We start from the raw sequence: 20,000 nt of genomic DNA, 5'->3' as shown, positions 1-20,000 counted from the left end.
TTCAGATTGGATCATGTAGGTATAGATGGGATGTTTAATTTGTGCGTGTTTTTTTTCTTCTTACTTTTAACAGAGACGGAACCAAAAGACGCTGGCTCAGAAAAGTCATCTGGCGTTGTGAGACTAAACACCATTCGTCAGATCATCGAACAGGTAAAAAAAAAAACACAATTACTTATCTGAACCTGTTCATTGAACAAAGATTAATCCATATATCTTTATTGTTCCTAGGATCTCCATGCTCTGCTGGATGTCACTCCAAAGGCTGTAGACACCCTCAATTACACTCAGTGGTATCCCATCGTCATTTTCCTCAACCCAGACAGCAAGCAGGGGGTAAAGACCATGAGAAACCGCCTGCTGCCAGGATCCAACCGCAGCTCACGCAAACTTTACGAACAAGCAGTCAAACTGCGGAAGACATACGCGCATCTGTTCACCGGTTAGTCTGATGACCTTTTTTTTTTTATTTAACAAGATTTTATTTAACACCTTCAAGATTAAATGTGAAAATTGTGTCTCCTTATTAAGCTACTGTTGATCTGAACTCTTCTCATGATGCCTGGTTTGGAAGCCTCAAAGACGCCGTACGAGAACAGCAAGATAAAGCTGTCTGGGTCTGTGAAAGCAAGGTAAGCATTCATCTGTTATACATAATACAATATAGGGCTGCACGATATTGGAAAAATTTGACATATAATATAATATAATATAATATAATATAATATAATATAATATAATATAATATAATATACCAGTAAAAGTTTGGGATTTTTTAATGTTTTAAAATAAGCTTCTTCTGCTCACCAAGGCTGCATTTATTTAATTAAAAATACAGTACAAATTGTAAAAAAAAATTAAAATTGTGGAATATTATTGCACTATAAAGTAGCAAAAGTAGTTTATAATTTGATCTAATATTTTACTCCAGTGATTTTAACGGTGAATTTTCAGCCTCATTACTCCAGTCGTCATAGTCACACGATCCTTCAGAAATCACTCTAATATTAATTATTATTATTATTATTATTATTATTATTATTATTATTTCTAATATTATTATTATTATTAATGGTACTAGTATTAAAAGCAATAATGCCTGGAGTAATAACTTCATTTGAAACTACATACAATAAATAGCAGTTATTTAAAATTGTAATAAATATTTAATAATTTTACCTTTTTAACATTTAATAAATGTTACCTTGATGAACAGAATAATTATATTTAAAAAAAAAAACATGAAAAAACTAAAAAACTGACCCCACACTTTTGATCAGTAGTGTACTGTATGTTGAGATATAATTTCACCAGATGACTTAAATAACTTTTTTTTGCAAAGACTTTAGATTGATTGTTAAAAATCAGGCTACATTGTGTCAAAAATTATACTTATAAATTTTACAAAAAAAATCACTATATACTATTAATATTTATTAAATATCACTAAATATACTATTATATATATCACATCTTATAATAAATCAACAACCCATGCAGGTATACATTTTTCTTTCTTAATGCTAGGATCATTTGAAGTTGTTATAAAACGACTATTACCATATACAGGCCCGTAGCCAGCCTATTAAAAGGGCTGGTTCTTTTTTCTAAGAAGGGGACCTATTTACAGTTATTCGAGTTTCAAATACTACATTTTAGTGACATTTTAAGCACTACTTTGTGCTGAATTAGCTTGTCGGATGGTTATCATTACCACACTTTTTGATGCAACAAAAATACTTCCTACATTTTTATCAAAGTGCTTATCATGTTATTTTTTTGTTTACAAAATGTATGTTTATTTACAAATGTGCATTCAAATGGTAAGTTATTACAGTTTTATATATAATGTAATAATGAAATATGAAAAATACTTATTTTCAAATGCAAATTTATTATGATCCATTATAATAACTGTAGCCTATAGGCAAATGACAAACTGGCTTGTATATTTCCTCAGTAAGAATCTGTCCATTTAAATAATTAAAGCCTTCTTTTATTGGTTATTTTATTGGTTATTCTTTTTAAAACCTTCTTCTATTGGTTATTTTCACAATTTATGATGGCACACTGTCAAAAATGGGACAAATGAGCTTATATAGATGCCAAATTCTGGACTTTGTCAGAAAGGGGGTGGGTCTTTCGAACCACTCAAACCCCCTGGCTACGGGTCTGATATATACTCATCTGTCTATCACATGACCATAAAATCTGCAGCTTGCACAACTACTTGCATATTTGTGTAAACTAAACACCATACTTTAAGCTTTGAAACCTTTACTACTAACTTTCTGACCAGCTCAAGATAACAGAAATGTTTATGTCGTGTAATATTTAAAGTGACACATTATCAGACCTCTTATTATTGTTGTGTTTGTTTCAGCTGGATGGCTCAGAGGAGGATCTGGACCTCCATGATGACCGTATGTCCTACCTGTCGGCCATGAGTGCAGATTACCTGAGCATGGACAGCCGTCTGACCAGCGACTATGAGGACACTGCTGACGAGGGCGGCGCATACACTGATAATGAGCTGGACGAGTCCACTGACGAGCCTCAGCCAATGTCAGCCATCAGCCGCTCATCTGAGCCTGTCAGTGAGGAGGTCAGTGTGTAAACTACTTATCACTTACTATACTCTCCTGTTTTATCACTGGCCGGAATTTGACTGACGCTAAATGTCCTACCAGGAAAAACTTGAGTCATTTGATTATGGAAATCTGAGATGAGTAAAGTCATTCATCCTGTTTTCCGTATCGGTATCAATAAAGTCTCAGTGATAAGAAAAGTGTGTTCGTGGATGCAGCTCTTTTTTTTTTTTTTTACAGTCTTTGATGCAGCTTTGTGGACACTGCTCCCTGCAGGTCACTTGGTGAACTGCACAATCCTGTTGAACAGCTGTCCGGCACATAATATTTAAAACATGAAATGAAATCATGAAACATTCAGAAGCTCTTTGTGGTTTTCATATTGCAGATCTTTTTTAACTTGAAGATTTGTTTGTGTAGAGTCATACTAATTTTTTACCACATAACGCTCTTTTATGTGATCAGCAGCTGCTCATTAGCGAGTGAAGGAAAAAACATGGTCCCACTTGATATTAAGTGGCTTTAACTCATATGTACTTACACTGAAATTTATGATTTGTTACAACGTACTTATTGTGTAAATACATGTTTTTACATTGTACTTATGGTTAATTAAATACATGGATGTAATTACACCTGTGATAAATGTCTTGTAATTACACTGTTGAGCATCCCTTACACCTTAACTTACCTATAAATCTACCCATACCAGCAAACCTGTAACTAACCCGACCTGTATCTCATCTCAAGGGCACCAGAAGTGTCCTGTAATGCATTATGAACACATTAAGTGCATTGTTTATTTTTGATGCAAGTGCATAGTAGGTAAGGCCACTTAATATAAAGTGCGACCAAAAAAATTAAATATTTTGAATGATTTTACCATTGATTTACTATGCTATGTTAAATTGAAAAAATTTTAGAAAATATTTGAAATGTATAATTTAAGATAAAACACACTGAGAAGAGAGAAAAACTACTTTTTTTTCAATATCGACGAAGCATTTAAAAAAAAAAAATTCTGAAAATTTTCTGAATATGTCACTAATTATTAAAATAATAATTATAAATTGATTTATATTTATTATTCCATTTTTTTTATACAAATTAAACATCTGAGAATTGCCAGTATTATTCCAACTCAAATAAATTAAATTCATGCTCAAAACAGCATCAACAAAATTCAGTCCCAAAGATTTGCGAAAAGATGTGGAAAATTGACAGTTTTGTAGTAAAATGCATGCTTTTTAATACACAACTAAAAACAATGCAACATTTCAAATGGTTAACACTCCTTAAACAGTAAATCTAGAAAAAAGAAAAAGATCTAGATTTTTGTAATGTCTCTTTAATGTATTTGTGTTTTTAAATAAAGACATTAAATGGATAGTTCACCCAAAAATGAAAATTACTTATTTTACTTGTTTTCCTTGTTCCAAACCTATTTAAGTTTCTTTCTTTCTTCTATTTCTTAGTCTTACTATTTGTGTTGTATTTTTTTAAAACTAAAGTTGTTGTCTGCTTCTTATATTTTTGAATGAATAAATTGAATAAATGCTTTATTTATGGTTGTTTTCTCCCACCCAGAGGCACATGCCTGTTCCCCACGAGCGCTCAAAGAAACCATCAGGCAGAGACGTGCAGCGTGACCCCAGTCCCCCTCCATCATTTGTCCCAGAACCCCCAAAGGTCAGTTACTAAATGAATCTAAGTATTTCTAAGTTTCAGAAGCAGTGTGTCAATATGACTAACAAAACTTGAGGCCGAATTAGTTTTTTAACGTGAGAATATATGAATGAAAATTTAGATTCAGTGTGCAATAAACTTTAAGCTTAACCCCCAGTGACTGAGAACTGTGGTATTCCTGCAGGTGCGCTCTGCTTCCCGTCCTGCAGACTCCAGGAGTTTTGACTCGCGCTCCAGCAGCACCATCAGCAGTGATGCGCCCATCAGCAATAAACCTCTTCCTCCCCCGGTCGCTCAGAAGCCTAGTTTCAATACGAGAACGGTGGATGACACCCCTTCTAACGACCCAGCAGACGACCCTGCCAACCGCACCTTCAGGGGGAAGGTGAAGGCCTTCGAGCAGATGGACCACCTGGCCAGAGCCAAACGTATGCTGGAGCTGCAGGAGGCCGAACAAGCCCGGGTTTGTGTCTTACACACACTGATGCATGTCTCGTTGAGTAAAACGCACCAATACTGACAAGAAATTTTAAAGTTCGGTCCTAGATCACAAGAAAACATATTTATATATTTTGAATAACATTATGTTTAAGGACATTTTTAAAACACTTTTAAAATAATATATATATATAATTCATATATTATGTACAAATTGTCTTTAAAGGGCCATGAACCACAACACAAACATACTGTTTTATTAACTGTTAACACACCTAATTCTTTAAAAAACTGTGCAAATGTGCTAAATACTTATATATTGGAATTAGAAAAAATACATATTGTATAATTTTTTTACCCACTCACTTGAACACACATACAATTTAAATATATTTACTTTAATGTAAATAAAATTATTTAAATAAATGTTAGTTTTATACAAAATAATACATTTTCTACATGTAAAAAATTTTTTTTTAGTTCTTGTGTGTATTTTCACCTCCAAGGGAATAAAAACATTTTTATAGGCTCTGTATGTGTACGTGTATGTGTGTGTGTGTATATGTATGTAATATGACCTGAAATTCATTTAATTTATATTTTGTTGTTTGTTAACAGCTGGAAATCTCTCAGAAACATCCAGATATTTATGCAGTTCCTAACAAGCCAAAGCCAAACCAGAACAGACCACAACCAATTGGGTAAGTGTGTGTTTTTATTCTATTGGGATTTTGTTAAATTGTGATTATAAAATGGGGATTCTTTTTAAAAGACCAATCAAACAGCGCTCTACTCTTAAAAGAGCAGTCAACGGGATTGTTTTTAACCTTAATCAATGTTATTTCGTCCATGTGCTTTGGATGAGATCAATGGCCATTCCTGGATGATCACTGACAGACATGCACGATGATAGTTCTCGTCTCAGGTTGATGCATACAACTTTTGCACAGCTACTGATGTTGCATTAATGGCCACAGAAGTAGCTGCGAACTCCCCAGGGATGACAATATCATTTCAGGCTGAAACTAGCAGAAGTTTGGGAATTGGCAAGAACAAAATCGTGCTTTCTTGACACCTCCATTCCCCAGGTTAGCTTCTTCAACCACCTGAGTAACTGCAGACAAGCCACTGAAATATTTGTACAGTATGTACAGGAGTGGCCTCATATGCAGATTCCACACACCGATTTTTATTGTGCAATTTTCTTTCAACTCCGAGTGATTGGTCACCTTGGTCGCAGAATCCCCAATTTGTCACTACCACATGTCTCTGTTCCCTTCTTTATGGTTTCAGGGTTACATCTGTAACTGAGGTTAGAATAGGTTTCTGTTTCTGGCTTTTATATGGAGTTCTATGGAGTAAAACAGCCGATTATAGTGTGTGTGCATAAATACACTTACTATGTTTACTATGTTTCTGAGAGCTGAGCTGCTTATTTTAATTTAATTTAAATTCTACATTCTTTGTTCCAGCTTTATTCCAATTAATAAAAAAAAATTTTACAATGTGAAAAAAGACTTTTTGAAATTGTTGCAAATTTCTTAAAAATAAAAAACCGGAAAAATCAAATGTACATCAGTATTCTCAGCCTTTGCCGTGAAGCTCTAAATTGGGCTCAGGTACAATCTGTTTCCACTGATCATTCTTGAGATGTTCCAGCAGCTTAATTGGAGTTCACCTGTGGTCAATTCAGTTGATTGGACATGATTTGAAAAGGCATACACCTGTCTGTGTAAGGTCCCAGGTCCCAGTGCATGTCAAAGCACAAAGGAATTGTTTGTAGACCTCCGAGACAGGATTGTCTCCAGGCACAAGGCTGGGGAATGTAGCAGAAAAATTTCTGCTGCTCTGAAAGTTCCAATGAGCACAGTGGCCTCCATCATCCTTAAGTGGAAGATGTTTGGAACCACCAGGACTCTTCCTAGAGCTCACCGGCCATCTAAGCTGAGTGATCAGGGGAGAAGAGCATTAGTCAGGGAGGTGATCAATAACTCTGGTCAATCTGTCTGAGCTCCGGTGTTCTTCTGTGGAGAGAGGAGAACCTTACAGAAGGACAACCATCTGTGCAGCAATCCACCAATCAGGCCTGTATGGTAGAGTGCCCAGATGGAAGCCACTCCCCACCTGGAATTTGCCAAAAGGCATCTGAAGGATTCTCAGACCATAAGAAACAAAATTCTCTGGTCTGATGAGAATAGAATTGAACTCTTTGGTGTCAATCCCAGGCGTTACGTTTGGAGAAAACCAGGCTAATACCATCCCTACAGTAAAGCATGGCGGTGGCAGCATCATGCTGTGGGGATGTTTTTCAACAGCAGGAACTGGAAGACTAGTCAGGATAGAGGGAAAGATGAATGCAACAACGTACAGAGACATCCTGAATGAAAACCTGCTTTAGAGTGCTCTTGACCTCAGACTGAGGCGACAGTTCATCTTCCAGCAGGACAATGACCCAAACCACACCGTCAAAAAATCAACGGAGTGGCTTCACAACAACTCGGTGAATGTCCTTGAGTGGCCCAGCCAGAGCCCAGAACCAAATCCTATTGAACATCTCTGGAGAGATCTGAAAATGGCTATACACAGTCACTTCCCACCCAACCTGATAGAGCTTGAGGTACTTGCAGCAGAGGAATGGGCAAAAACTCCCAAAGACAGGTGTGCCAAGCTTGTGACATCATATTCAAAAAGACTTGAGGCTGTAATTGCTGCCAAAGGTGCATCAACAAAGTATTGAGCAAAGGCTGTGAATACTTCTGTACATGTGATTTTTTTATTTTATTTTATTAATTTATTTTTTTTTATATAAATTTGCAACATTTTCAAAAAATCTTGGTAACACTTTATAATAACAACACACTATGAATCATTTATTAAGCATTAGCATATAGTGAAATCATTATTTGTTAAGCATTAACTCTACAATAATAGACGTTAGTTAGTGCTCTATTCTTGACTTAAAAGCACATGTATAATGTGCTTAATAATTGTATTTTTATAATTTGTGAGTGATTGATTTTTCATTACTAAATTAAGTATTGCATCATTTCCAAACCATTTATATTTAAGATTAGTCAGTGGTAAATTAATTTAATACATTTTGGAATAAGGCTGTAACATTAAAAAAAGGTGAAAAAGGTGAAGTGCTATGAATACTTTCCGGATGCACTGTAGAAGGCAGAATATAGAAGCTTTTTTTGCACTGCAACCGATGACCAACAGTAAAAATGAAAGATTTTACCTCTTCCCAACAAGGAAAACAAGCAACAATCAAGAATCATGATTATATGGTGTCTTAGCTTTGCAATCAAAAAATGTAATCATAATAAAAGTCAATGGAGCAAAAACAGCCACCAACATATCGAAAGTGTAGTAAATTTGCCTAAAGTGTATTGTTGATTTTATTTATTTATTTTATTTTATTTATTTATTTATTTTATATTATTTTTCTAAAAATGTCAAGATATGATTTGTCACTAAAAATCATTCCATTTGCTGACTCGCAGGGAAAGTTGTGGCCAAATAAATACTCAAAATCACCCCAGAGTGGGTGAAAACATCCCCAACAGCACACAAGGGTTAATTCATTTTATTTTATTGACTAACACTGTTGATGTGTCGTTGTTGTTTTTTCCTTTTTTGTTCAGCTCCAGCTCAAACTCAGAGTCCCAGAGCTCCTCCAAAGCGATGTATTCAGAGAGCCGCTCGCACTACCGCCACGATGATGATGATGAAGAGGAGTATCGCCACCAGCTGGCAGACCAGACCCGCAGAGGATATTACAGCACACAGAAATACAATGACACAGAGCTCTAACATACAAATACATACTAGACCAGCAGAGATACAACACCACACACACACACGCTCACATCTCCCGAGTCTGAGAAATGCTCCATTTGCATGCTTTATAAGACGAGTCAGAGGGACTGGAACCACAGCCGAGGCAGATGGGAAATGCAGTATAAACATGTCATATACAAACACAGCATCTTTTTATACCTACATTGTTTTTCTATGAAATCTCAGTGTTTATTTCATGTCTGCTCATTGTGTTTTTCTTTCAACTATGTATATTTTTTAGTATTTCACCCATAATGCCATCTTTGTGTTTCTGACGGATGATCTACATGGAGTGAACGTTACACTTTCCGGTAACACTTTAGTATAATGGTCCGTTAGTTAATGTATTTACTAACATTAACTAAGTATGAATAATCTTGTAAAGCATTTATTAATCATAGTTCAACATTAACTAATGTATTATTAACATCCAGAGTTGTGCTTTTTAATGTTAGGTAATGCAAAGTGAGTTAATATGAACTAATGAAACTAGTCATTTAACTTTTACATTAACAAAGATGAATAAAAAACAATAAATGTATAACTAATTGTTTATTCATGTTAGTAAATAAATTAAGTAATGGACCATTATTTTAAAGTCTTCCACACTTTCCTCATTCACAACACTCAAATTCACCATGCATAAAACTGAAAGTGGGTTAAATTAGCTGGAGTGCCTTAATGCCATTGATCAAATACTGTCTGTCAGTCTAGCAGATGCTTTCAAGTTTGCTGCTGTATTATGGTGAAAACTGATTTATGATAAATGTTGGATCAGTTTTTCTATTGTTGAGGACTAATGTGTAATGTTCACACTTCAGGATTGTGTCTATGATCAGTGCTTTGGGCTGTAACCACTTATAAAACCGATTTTGGGGATTTTTCAATTTTAAAAGACAATAAATAAACCAGAATTTTAATATTTGTCTGAAGTTGTTATTGCCAGTGTCATTATTGTATGGTAGAACCAAAGTCCCTTTAAGACCAGTCATTTCACTCGACGACCCTCTTTGAAACACCTCTCGGGCAGTATGCTCAGGCATTCTGTCTGAATGAGGAAACATCAAATTCTCCAAAACTGCTTGTCAAGCTTACCACTGAATTTCATATTAGGGATCACCAATCAAATTAAACAACAACTGTCTCTTTAGTTTCATTTCTAAGCATCCAAATCACACAAAATCTGCAGAAACTCCTATCTGGTCCGTGCCCCTCCCCTGGAGTATCGTCAGTCTGTAGCAATCGATGATTGACTCTACTAGAAGGTGGGTTTTATTCGCCACATAGCGATCAATAATTTGCTCCTATACTAGTAGTTGGGGCTTTATTCACCATATTGACTGTTACACTTTTCCCCATTCAAAAAGATATGAGTGACATGTTTTGTGTATTCTATAGTCTTTGGTAGAACCCAGGGGCGTCCATTTTAGAAACAGGTGATTAATAACTATATGAATGCAAAGTTTTGGATCTCATACAGCTGTCCTCCACACTTTTATAATGTCCGCTATGCCCCTGGACCATTCGACAGAAAAAAAAACAACGTAAATATTTCATTCATTGATTCCTTTACTTTGAATTATGACAGCAGATGCACATGTTATCAGTTACACTAATGTCAATGCCGTTGATCTCTGGTAATGTAGGTCTATGTCATCATTCGTGTCTCTTTGGTACGTCTGAATGCGTTGAACTGATGCCGGTGAAATGATGAGATCATCGCAGACCCATAGAGATTAAGGCAGGTCACATGTGGCTGGAATGGATTTGCTTTATGCACTAATAATGGAATAATAAATACGTACATCCAGTTAAATAAATATGTAAACAGTTATATTAATATCTCAATAAATAATAACAACTCTGGATCAGGTAGACGGTTCAGATGTAGACAGGCTGTTCCTGGGCTGTGAGCAGGCGGTACATGGCTGCCGGCATCGTCTTCATATGGATCTAAACACAAAAATGTATTCGCATCATTGATATATTCACATTCTATTGCTGTATATTAGTTTTAAGATGCTATCTTAACATGCTAACATCAAGGTCATACAGTGCAAAAATAAGCTTCTATATTCTGCCTTCTATAGTGCATCCAGAAAGTATTCATAGCGCTTCACCTTTTCCACATTTTTATGTTACAGCCTTATTCCGAAATCCTCACAAATCTACACACAATACCTCATAATGACAATGTAAAAATTATTTTTTTTAAATTGTTCCCAAAAAAACCCCTGAAAAATCAAATGTACATCAGTATTCTCAGCCTTTGCCATGAAGCTCTAAACTGGGCTCAGGTACAATCTGTTTCCACTGATCATTCTTGAGATGTTTCAGCAGCTTAATTGGAGTTCACCTGTGGTCAATTCAGTTGATTGGACATGATTTGAAAAGGCATACACCTGTCTATATAAGGTTCCAGGGTTGACAGTGCATGTCAAAGCACAAACCAAGCATGAAGACAAAGGATTTGTCAGTAGACCTCCGAGACAAGATTGTCTCCAGGAACAAGGCTGGGGAAGGTTACAGAAAAACTTCTGCTGCTCTGAAACTTCCAATGAGCACAGTGGCCTCCATCATCCTTAAGTGGAAGATGTTTGGAGCCACCAGGACTCTTCCTAGAGCTGGCCGGCCATCTAAGCTGAGTGATCGGGGAGAAGGGCCTTAGTCAGGGAGGTGATCAATAACTCAATGGTCACTCTGTTTGAGCTCCAGCATTCTTCTGTGGAGAGAGGAGAACCTTACAGAAGGACAACCATCTGTGCAGCAATCCACCAATCAGGCCTGTATGGTACAGTGTCCAGACGGAAGCCACTCATGTATAATTTTCTTTCTACTTCACAACTATATGCCACTTTGTGTTGGTCTTTCACATAACATTCCAATCAAATATATTTACGTTTGTGGTCATAATGTAAGTATGTAATGTTACTATGTAATTGTGTGATAAATAATGTGAGATAATGTGGAAAAAGTTCACAGGCTATGAATTCATTTGCAAGTCACAGTATTTAAGATGTGTCGAAAACAATTCTTATGTTTTTGGGACAACTTATCCGTTTTATGTTCAATCCACTTAAGTTGGTAAAAAAATAATTAAGTTAACTTAGTCGATTTGTGTTGGGTCAACATGTGGGAATTCTGTGCTGTTCCCAGCCTTTTTTACAGTGTACTTCACTTGTCCACAACATGTCAACAACACTGAACAGGCCAGAAAATAAACATTTGCTTGTGTTTACACTAAAAACTAAAGCGTTAGTTTTTATACATTTTACATTGGTTTTTATTTCGATGCTTTTTTTAAAATCTGCTGTACGTTTTAGTTTGTTTCGCTAATGGTTTAGTTTTATTTAGTTTTATTTTGTGAACACATTTAGTTTTAAAATTTGTACTTTTAGTAGGATAAGTAAAACATGCCTCGTTGACTTTTTTTGGAAATGAAGAAAAGATGCCTGTTCAGTCACGCATTGATTTTAAGACTCTGTTTTTAACCTACAAAACAGTACATGGATTAGCTCCGGATTACATTTGTGATCTGGTGACTTTTTCCACTCCTTCTCACTCTCTTCGCCTCCTCCTCCATCTTGCCCCAGACATGCTCAATAATGTTCATTTCTGGTGACTGGGCTGGCCAATCCCGGAACACCTTGACCTTCATTCCTTTCAGGAACTTTGATGTGGAGGCTGAAGTATGAGAAGGAGCGCTATACTGATGAAGAATTTGCCCTCTCCTGTGGTTTGTAATGTAATGTGCAGCACAAATGTCTTGATACTTCAGGCTGTTAATGTTGCCATCCACACTGCAGCTCTCTCGCACGCCCCCATACGGAATGTAACCCCAAACCATGATTTTTCCTTCACCAAACTTGACTAATTTCTTTGAGAATCCTGGGTCCATGCAGGTTCCAATAGGTCTTCTGCAGTATTTGTGATAATTGGGATGCAGTTGGGATGATTCATGGGAAAAATCTACCTTCTGCCACTTTTCCAAGTTATCAACTAGAAGTCAAGTTATTGTTTGTTGTCCGTACAACTGAGATCAATGACAAGACTTTTGTCAGGTAGTGTAGTTTTAGTTTTAGTCTTTTTTACTAAAACAACCTTGGTGTGACGTAATTTCAACTAAAACATGATGACAGGGCAAGACACACTGAGTAGCTCCTCCTCTTTCACGAAATGGCCGATAGCATAAACAATAACTGTCTATTATGATTTCAGGGTGAGCATCTAAAAAAAAACTGATTCACCAACAGTAATCCGAGTTCACTCTTCATAACACTACACTACTACATTGATTACCTCTCCGACAGCATTTGACAGGATGTGGACGATCTTCTCGTGCGGTGTGGCCACGACACTCTGACCATTGATCTCGATGATCCGATGACCGACGCGAACGCCTCCTCTCTCCGCAATCCCTCCTCGCATGAGGCTGCAGATCTGACAACAAAACTCATAAACATCCCACATAAGCTGACAACACACGTCTGAGGTGTCAAATACCTACAATGCCATTCTGAACACTGAAGCCCAGCTGATAGCGGAGGTCGGGTCTGCGAATGAGCACCATGGTCACAGGAGGACACCTGACGATGTTCATCTTTATCCTGGATTGAGACTTGAGACCCTGAATCCAGAAAATATGAATGATAGATCATTGTTGTGAGGCCTGTGCTTTCTGTTGGTAAGTGCAGTACATTTATTCACATTGCAATATCTTTCACCCTTGTTCAAGACTCGTGTTCACTTACTACTTTCTTTTTTCAGTATTTGTTTTAATGTCGTTTATTTTACTGAAAGTGTTTTTTAAATGTATTTTAAAATGTTATAATACAATATTTAAACTGACCAACTATACGGAAAATCACGGTATTACAAACTTTGATATGAAGCTAGTTGAACAGCATTAATGAGAGAAAGAGCAACAATCCCATGAAGCACTGCAGGAGAAAAATACCAAACTAATTATTTAAAGTCGTTGGTTGTGCCTAAAAAAACAATGTATCACATTTTATTGTCAAAATAAAAATACAAATTGTGGCTTGGAAGAGCTTCTGTGTTGTAATTGTGTTATTTTTTTCTTTCGTTTTTTTTTTTTTTCGTTTTGTTTTGTTCTGTTTTTGTCCTGTTTTTATGGGACCTTTCGAAAATGAGATGTTGCATCTCAAGAGGTTATCCTTTAAATAAATTGAAATATCCTCATATATATAAATATTTGAGTATTTTGAGAACATTGGGAGACTTAAACCCCGGTCAGATCACACAAACCGTGTCGTGGGGAAATGGGCGTAGTGACACAGGATTCAATTGTTTCTTCTTGTGTAATGTGGCATAGTTCACGACAACCTTGACTAGATTATTATTATATTTAACAAACCAACACAATTTCATAGCAATTCGTGTTTTGGCACATATAGCGGACATGTTTTGAAGCACTTCACCTCAAATGTTATTCGTTATTTTTGTTTATAGATAACTGACAAACAAAACATACATTAATATTAAGATAAAATTATTGCAAACGAAATGTATAGACATAATAAGAATAAAGTGTTTGTTTTGTGGACGGATCTGTACAAATAACTCAATCTGAATGAACCAAGTGCAAGATTGCTTACCATCAGCTATGCCAAAAGAGGAAACCAAGTGCTGATAAAATAAAGAAGCTTGATGGGCTCAATCCATACCACTACAAGTCAATACGCTCATATAACATTTCCAGACCTGTCCTGCCTTATTTGTGGTGTGAGTGCTTGCATGACAAACCAAATCAGTGTGACTTTTATATAGATACGTAGAATAAACAATGTTCACCTGATTTCCATAGTGTTGAAAATGTAAATCACACATTTTCCTTACTGCTAGTGTGGATGGCTTTCACAACTGGTGATACAGTAATTGTTCATCATTCAAACACAATCTTAAAGCGTTAGTTCACCCAAAAATGAAAATTCTCTTTAATTACTCATGTTTTTTCAAACCCCGAGACTTTCGTTCATTTTCAGAACACAAATTGTGATATTTTAGATGAAATCCAAGAACTCGCTCATCCGCCATAGACAGCAACAGCCTCGAAGCCTTCAATGTCCAGAAAAGAAACCAAGAATATCTAAAAAATGCTCTTTTTTTTGTGGCACACAAAAGTGTTCCCAGAGCATTGTATGATTACAGTTGAACACCTGAAGTCACATTGAATGTTTTGACAATGTTTTTGGTTCCATTTCTGGACTTTGAATGTTTCTATCATTGCTGTCTATGGAGGATAAGAGAGCTCCTGGATTTCATCTAAAATATGTTAATTTATATTTTGAAGAAGAACGAAGGTCTCTGGGGATTTAAAAAACATTAGGGTGAGTAAAGATATTAAAGAAAAAATAATTTAAATTTAATGTACTATTTTAAGAAACATTTGTCTATATTGTATGTTATAATACACTTCTATACTACATCATATCCCTTGAGTTAAAAACTCACTCACTTTACTTCGGCTTAGTCCCTGATTTATCCGGGGTCGCCACTGTGGAATGAACCGCCAAATACTCATATGTTTTATGTGGCGGATGCCCTTAAAAGCTAAAAATGTCAAAAGAAATTTAAAAGCTAAAATAAATAATAATTAAATAAAAAGCTATAGCAATAGAAGCGAGTCATACTTTAATGATGCTCTGGCAGGTGGAGAGCGGCAGTCCGACCAGACTGGTGCCGTTGACGGTCATGATTTGATCTCCGATGTTAAGTCTTCCGGATTTGGCTGCGGGTCCACCATGCATTAGGCTGGCGATGATAACGGTGGGCAGGATGGAGCCCCAGCCAGACTCCACAATCACCACACCCAGAATCTCCCCCTTCTGCTTCTCGATGTACACCTGATACAAACAGAGAGGCAGCGCTCACAGGACATGCTTGTATTAGAACAGTCGATGGTCACCATTGACTCCCTTAAAACGGGGGAAAGATACTATGGAAGTCACTGGTATTCGATCATTCTAGAAGTAAACCACTCTGTCTATGGCTAAATTCATTTTAAATTGACAAAAATCTACTGGAATGTCAGCCAATATTCTTGTTATATTTAAAATATGTATTAGTTATGTCAAGTTAGAAAAATGATGGCTATATTTGCACCACATTACCCTGATGTTTTTGTCAACATGTCAACATAACTGACTAATGTATATTTTCAAATGAACTTGTCATGAAAGTAAGTCATCATATATCTATATGGGGTGGGGGGAGTTGGAAGTTGGGCCGCCCTAATAGTAACTCTGGGGTCCCCAAAATAATGTAGGGCCCTAGAATCATCCTAACTTCCACCCCTCCACATACAACCCCCTCTCACTTCATGCTTCCTGCTGCATAGAAAATCTATTTTCTGTTTTGAAAAGGAAGGTGCGATATGCCAGACCCAGCAATGCAGAAGAGCTGGAGGCTACTATCAGTGAAACGTAGACTCTTATAACACCTGAGCAGTGCCACAGACTGATCAACTCCATGCCACACCGCATTACTGCAGTAATTTAGGTAAAAAGAGCCCTAATTAAGTATTGAGAGCTGTGCATGCTCATACTTTTCATGTTTACACTTTTCAATTAGCCAAGATTTCTAAAAATCCTTTCTTTGTATTGGTCTTGAATAATATTTTAATATTCTGAGATACTGAATTTGGGGTTTTCATTAGTTGTCATCATAATCATCAAAATTAAAAGAAATACACACCTGAAATATATCAGGTAAGGTATATGCCTTCTCAACAATTTTTCCTATTAACATGGTTCACAGTTTACCATGTTGTCAGGGATCACAGCAGCACTATAATACAACTTTCTACCAATCTAGCTACATTAATCCCACATTTAATGTTGTTGAAAGGGCACAATGCATAAAGTTCTTTTGGGTTGTTGCAGCGATTGTCGAAAGCCATTGGGAGTGGAGCTAGGCCAGTGGCACAAATGTTAAAGGTACATTTCACCTAAAAATCTTTGATTTACTCACTATTTACTCACCCTCAAGTGGTTCCAAACCTTTTTAAGTTCTTAATTCTGTTGAATGCAAAAGCAGATATTTTGAAGACAGCTGAAAACCTGCAACCATTGACATCCATAGAAAGAAAAACTATGCAAGTCAATGGTTACAGGTTTCCAGCTTTCTTCAAAATATTTGCTTTTGCATTCAACAGAATAAAGAAAGTAAAGCAGGTTTGGAACAAGTGAAGGGTGAGTAAACGTAATGACAGAAGTTTCAGTTTTGAGTGAACTATCCCTTTAATGAGCATCACCTGTACAACACAAAGGTATCAAGTCCTATGCAGAGGAGCTCTAGAAAGATAAAAAGTAGAGTGACGACCGTGGAAAAGGAGAGAGAGCCAGGCCTGGGACATTTTGTGTTTGGTTTTGATTCAGGTTTTAGTTTAGTCGTTTGTGACCACAAACAAGACCACCCCAGGGTTTCTAGAGGTTTCACCAAGTAAAATTTAACACCATCAAAAAATTTTGAAGACTATCAAGAATTAAATTTTAGACTTATATAGGGTTAAATGCTTAAAAGGATTGGCCTGTCGGCCCAATAGCCTAGTGGTTAGCGCGTCGACATATGGTGCAGTAGCACGTTAGGGTGTCCTGAGTTCGAATCCCGGCTTGGGATCCCCAACTTCGCTTCCTGTCTAAATACTGTCCTATCTAATAAAGGCCAAAAATAAATCTTAAAAAAAAAAAGGATTGGCCTAGATAAAAAAAACAATTCATAACCCACAGTTCAAAACACATGTGGCCTGCGGATTAAATGTTTTATTGGTAGATTAATCCTAAATTAGCAACAATCACAGAGAGAGATTGTGTCTCACGTCATTCAAGGTAGGGTCAGGAAATGTTCTCGAGCCAGGATTCAAACTCAGGACACCCTGAAGTGCTACTGCACCATATGTCAGCACGCTAACCACTAGGCTATTGCACCAACATTAAAACTTTTTAAGACCCAGCAGAGACACTCTGTGCCCATATAATTTGTGGTTATGTTATGACTAAGTGAAGTTTTTTTATAAATTAATTTCGCCAGAGTCACGTGCTTATGATTGTTCATGGCTAGTCTTGCATTAGCTAACACATGATTCTCCAATCACATGATTCCTAGCTCCCTATAAATAACCAGAACTTCTTACTTCAATATCTTTCCCTTGAAGAAATACCCCCCCTCCCACGTCTACTCCCCCTCCTTTCTAGATTGGGTGACACAGCGGCACAGTGATTAGCACTGTTGACTCACAGCAAGAAAATCACTGGTTAAAGTCACTACTGAACCAGTCGACATTTCTGTGCTGAGTTTCACGTGGGTTTTTCCCGGGTTCTTCCCACAGTCCAAAAACACGTGACCTAAGTAAATTGAAAATACCAAATTGGCATCATAGTCAAGCTCTTAGTAAGGTGTATATCTCTCCTTAGCCATCCGTATGTCTGTCATTAGCCAGAAATAAGTCAGGGGAGTTCATGGAGAACTACCTGAGCTCAAACTCCCCTCTCACCCTGCTAACGGGAGGAAGCCCAGGGCTCGAGGATCTTATAAGCTAAGGGCTCTCTGCCGGGACAGCATGCCAAACAAGCTCTATTATCAATGCTCAGCTAAGTGAGAACTCTTGAAAGTGTTTAAACTTTCACAGGCTCCAGTCACCTTCTTCCATTCAAGTGTGAGCTTTGAACAAATTCCTACGGTTGTGTTTGAGGACAGCCGGTGGTGAACTTACATCTCTGCAGTTTTCAGACTTGGAGAAGTGAATGAGGTCGTCATTGTACATGTCCTGAGTGTTGAGCAGGTCACTGTACTCTCTCTGGCTCAGGTCTTCTGGATCGATGCCATTGGCCCTCAGAAACTCCTGATATGCCACACTGAAGGCCTGGCCGATGGACTGAGCGATCAGCTGAACCTGGCGGACCAAAAGAACCACAATATTTCAAACAAACACCAAGAGTTTGCAGCTTTGCAGAAAGGACATGGAGTCACTCACATCTTCTGACTCGAAGACATGGCAGATCATCTTGTACTGGCGCCGGTCGTCTCGAGCCGGGTTTGTGTGTTGTGTCTCGGCGGTGTCCAAGTTTTCCTGTGCGCTTTGAGAGCGGATCATCTTTCTGCGAGCCATCAGCACAACCATGTTCCCGATGTCTGCGATGTACGAGATGGTCCTCAGCGGATGGTCCATCATGGTGTCCTGTCAACACCAGGAAGATAAGTGAGTTTTTTTGGGAACATTTAATCAAATTTACTGTAGGTTATTTCCTGAACTACAAATTGAAACTACAAACGAGAAGTTCCCATTCTGAATACACAGGAAAAGTCAAATTAAAACACAAGTTTTTAGTATTCATCTTTGTTTTAGATTGCTTTTAATGTTTTTATATCATTCTGCATACACATTTTAAAAGAATAGTTCCAAAATGTTCCAACATCTATTTGAGTTTCTTTCTTCTGTTGAAGACAAAAGAAGATATTTTGAACAATGCTGGTAGCTGGTAACCATTGAATTCCAGTCATTTGTGTGTGTGCGTGTTTAAAAAGGTTTAAAAACCACAAGACCTTGATTAGCTTCTTCAGGTGTGTTTAAATAGGGTTGGAGCTAAAATCTGCAGGAACAAGTCTCCAGGAACAAGTTTGGTGATTCCTGATGTAGAGTAAATGATGAGGTCATTTTCATTTTGGGGTGAACTTTTATTTTAAACTTAAATGACAAAATCTGCTTCATATTTTTACAGATATTAATAAATGTTAATTCACAAATATTGTACATTTTGGCTTAGAACCTAACCTTTAATAATTTTAATTATAATTATAATTATTTTATTTTATTTAATTGAGGTTGAGCATTTTTTTTAAATTATATATTATTTAAATCATGAAAATGTAGAAATTATTTCCTCATTCCTTAAATACTGCATGTTAGTAATGAGAAAAAAGGAAAACATGTTTGTTGAGAAGAAGAAATAATATTTCTAAAACAAAATAATTTTTTATTTTATTTTATTTTATTTTATTTTATTATATTTTACAGATTTTATATACTTTTATTTTATTATATAACAGAATTATTTCTTCATTAAATCCTTCTGACATTTTTAATTGAATGCAGTATAAATATATAAATAAATTGTAGTTTAACATGCTTGTCTTAGAAAAAAAGGAGTTAGATCACTATGTGTACAAAATGTATTATTAGTGTATTTTTACTTTTTACTAAATTCAGAGTTAGGCGTCATGGTGGTGCAGTGGGTAGTACGATCGCCTCACAGCAAGAAGGTTGCTGGTTCAAGATCCAGTTGGGCCAGTTGTCATTTCTGTGTGGAGTTTGAATATTCTCCTAGTGTTGGCGTGAGTTTCCTCCCGGTGCTCCGGTTTCCCCCACAGTCCGAAGACATGCGCTACAGGTGAATTATATAAACTAAATTAACTGTAGTGTATTTG

At 36.6% G+C, this 20,000-nt stretch overlaps 2 protein-coding genes across 3 annotated transcripts in view; one reads left to right on the top strand and one right to left on the bottom strand.

Annotated features, from left to right (window-relative positions):
• Positions 1 to 9,487, top strand: part of tjp2a (tight junction protein 2a (zona occludens 2)) — a 56,381-nt gene extending 46,894 nt beyond the window's left edge. The window contains exons 17-24 of the mRNA XM_056466562.1: positions 74 to 153; positions 232 to 442; positions 532 to 632; positions 2,384 to 2,605; positions 4,176 to 4,277; positions 4,459 to 4,737; positions 5,331 to 5,413; positions 8,360 to 9,487. Of these exons, the coding sequence (XP_056322537.1) occupies positions 74 to 153; positions 232 to 442; positions 532 to 632; positions 2,384 to 2,605; positions 4,176 to 4,277; positions 4,459 to 4,737; positions 5,331 to 5,413; positions 8,360 to 8,528 (1,247 nt within the window). The 3' untranslated portion in view covers positions 8,529 to 9,487. The remainder of the gene's footprint in view (positions 1 to 73; positions 154 to 231; positions 443 to 531; positions 633 to 2,383; positions 2,606 to 4,175; positions 4,278 to 4,458; positions 4,738 to 5,330; positions 5,414 to 8,359) is intronic.
• A 625-nt stretch (positions 9,488 to 10,112) lies between these two features.
• Positions 10,113 to 20,000, bottom strand: part of apba1b (amyloid beta (A4) precursor protein-binding, family A, member 1b) — a 24,364-nt gene continuing 14,476 nt past the window's right edge. For both annotated transcript variants that reach the window (XM_056467548.1, XM_056467549.1), the window contains exons 7-12: positions 18,550 to 18,753; positions 18,289 to 18,468; positions 15,209 to 15,421; positions 13,063 to 13,182; positions 12,855 to 12,995; positions 10,113 to 10,508 (exon numbers count right to left, since the gene is read on the bottom strand). In XM_056467548.1, coding sequence (XP_056323523.1) covers positions 10,437 to 10,508; positions 12,855 to 12,995; positions 13,063 to 13,182; positions 15,209 to 15,421; positions 18,289 to 18,468; positions 18,550 to 18,753 — 930 coding nt within the window. In that variant the 3' untranslated portion in view covers positions 10,113 to 10,436. The remainder of the gene's footprint in view (positions 10,509 to 12,854; positions 12,996 to 13,062; positions 13,183 to 15,208; positions 15,422 to 18,288; positions 18,469 to 18,549; positions 18,754 to 20,000) is intronic.

This window comes from Danio aesculapii, chromosome 10 (genome assembly GCF_903798145.1).
Source record: "Danio aesculapii chromosome 10, fDanAes4.1, whole genome shotgun sequence".
Classification (NCBI taxonomy): Eukaryota; Metazoa; Chordata; class Actinopteri; order Cypriniformes; family Danionidae; genus Danio; species Danio aesculapii.
The sequence above is the reverse complement of the archived record's forward strand: the minus strand, read 5'-3'. Positions and strand labels throughout refer to the sequence as shown.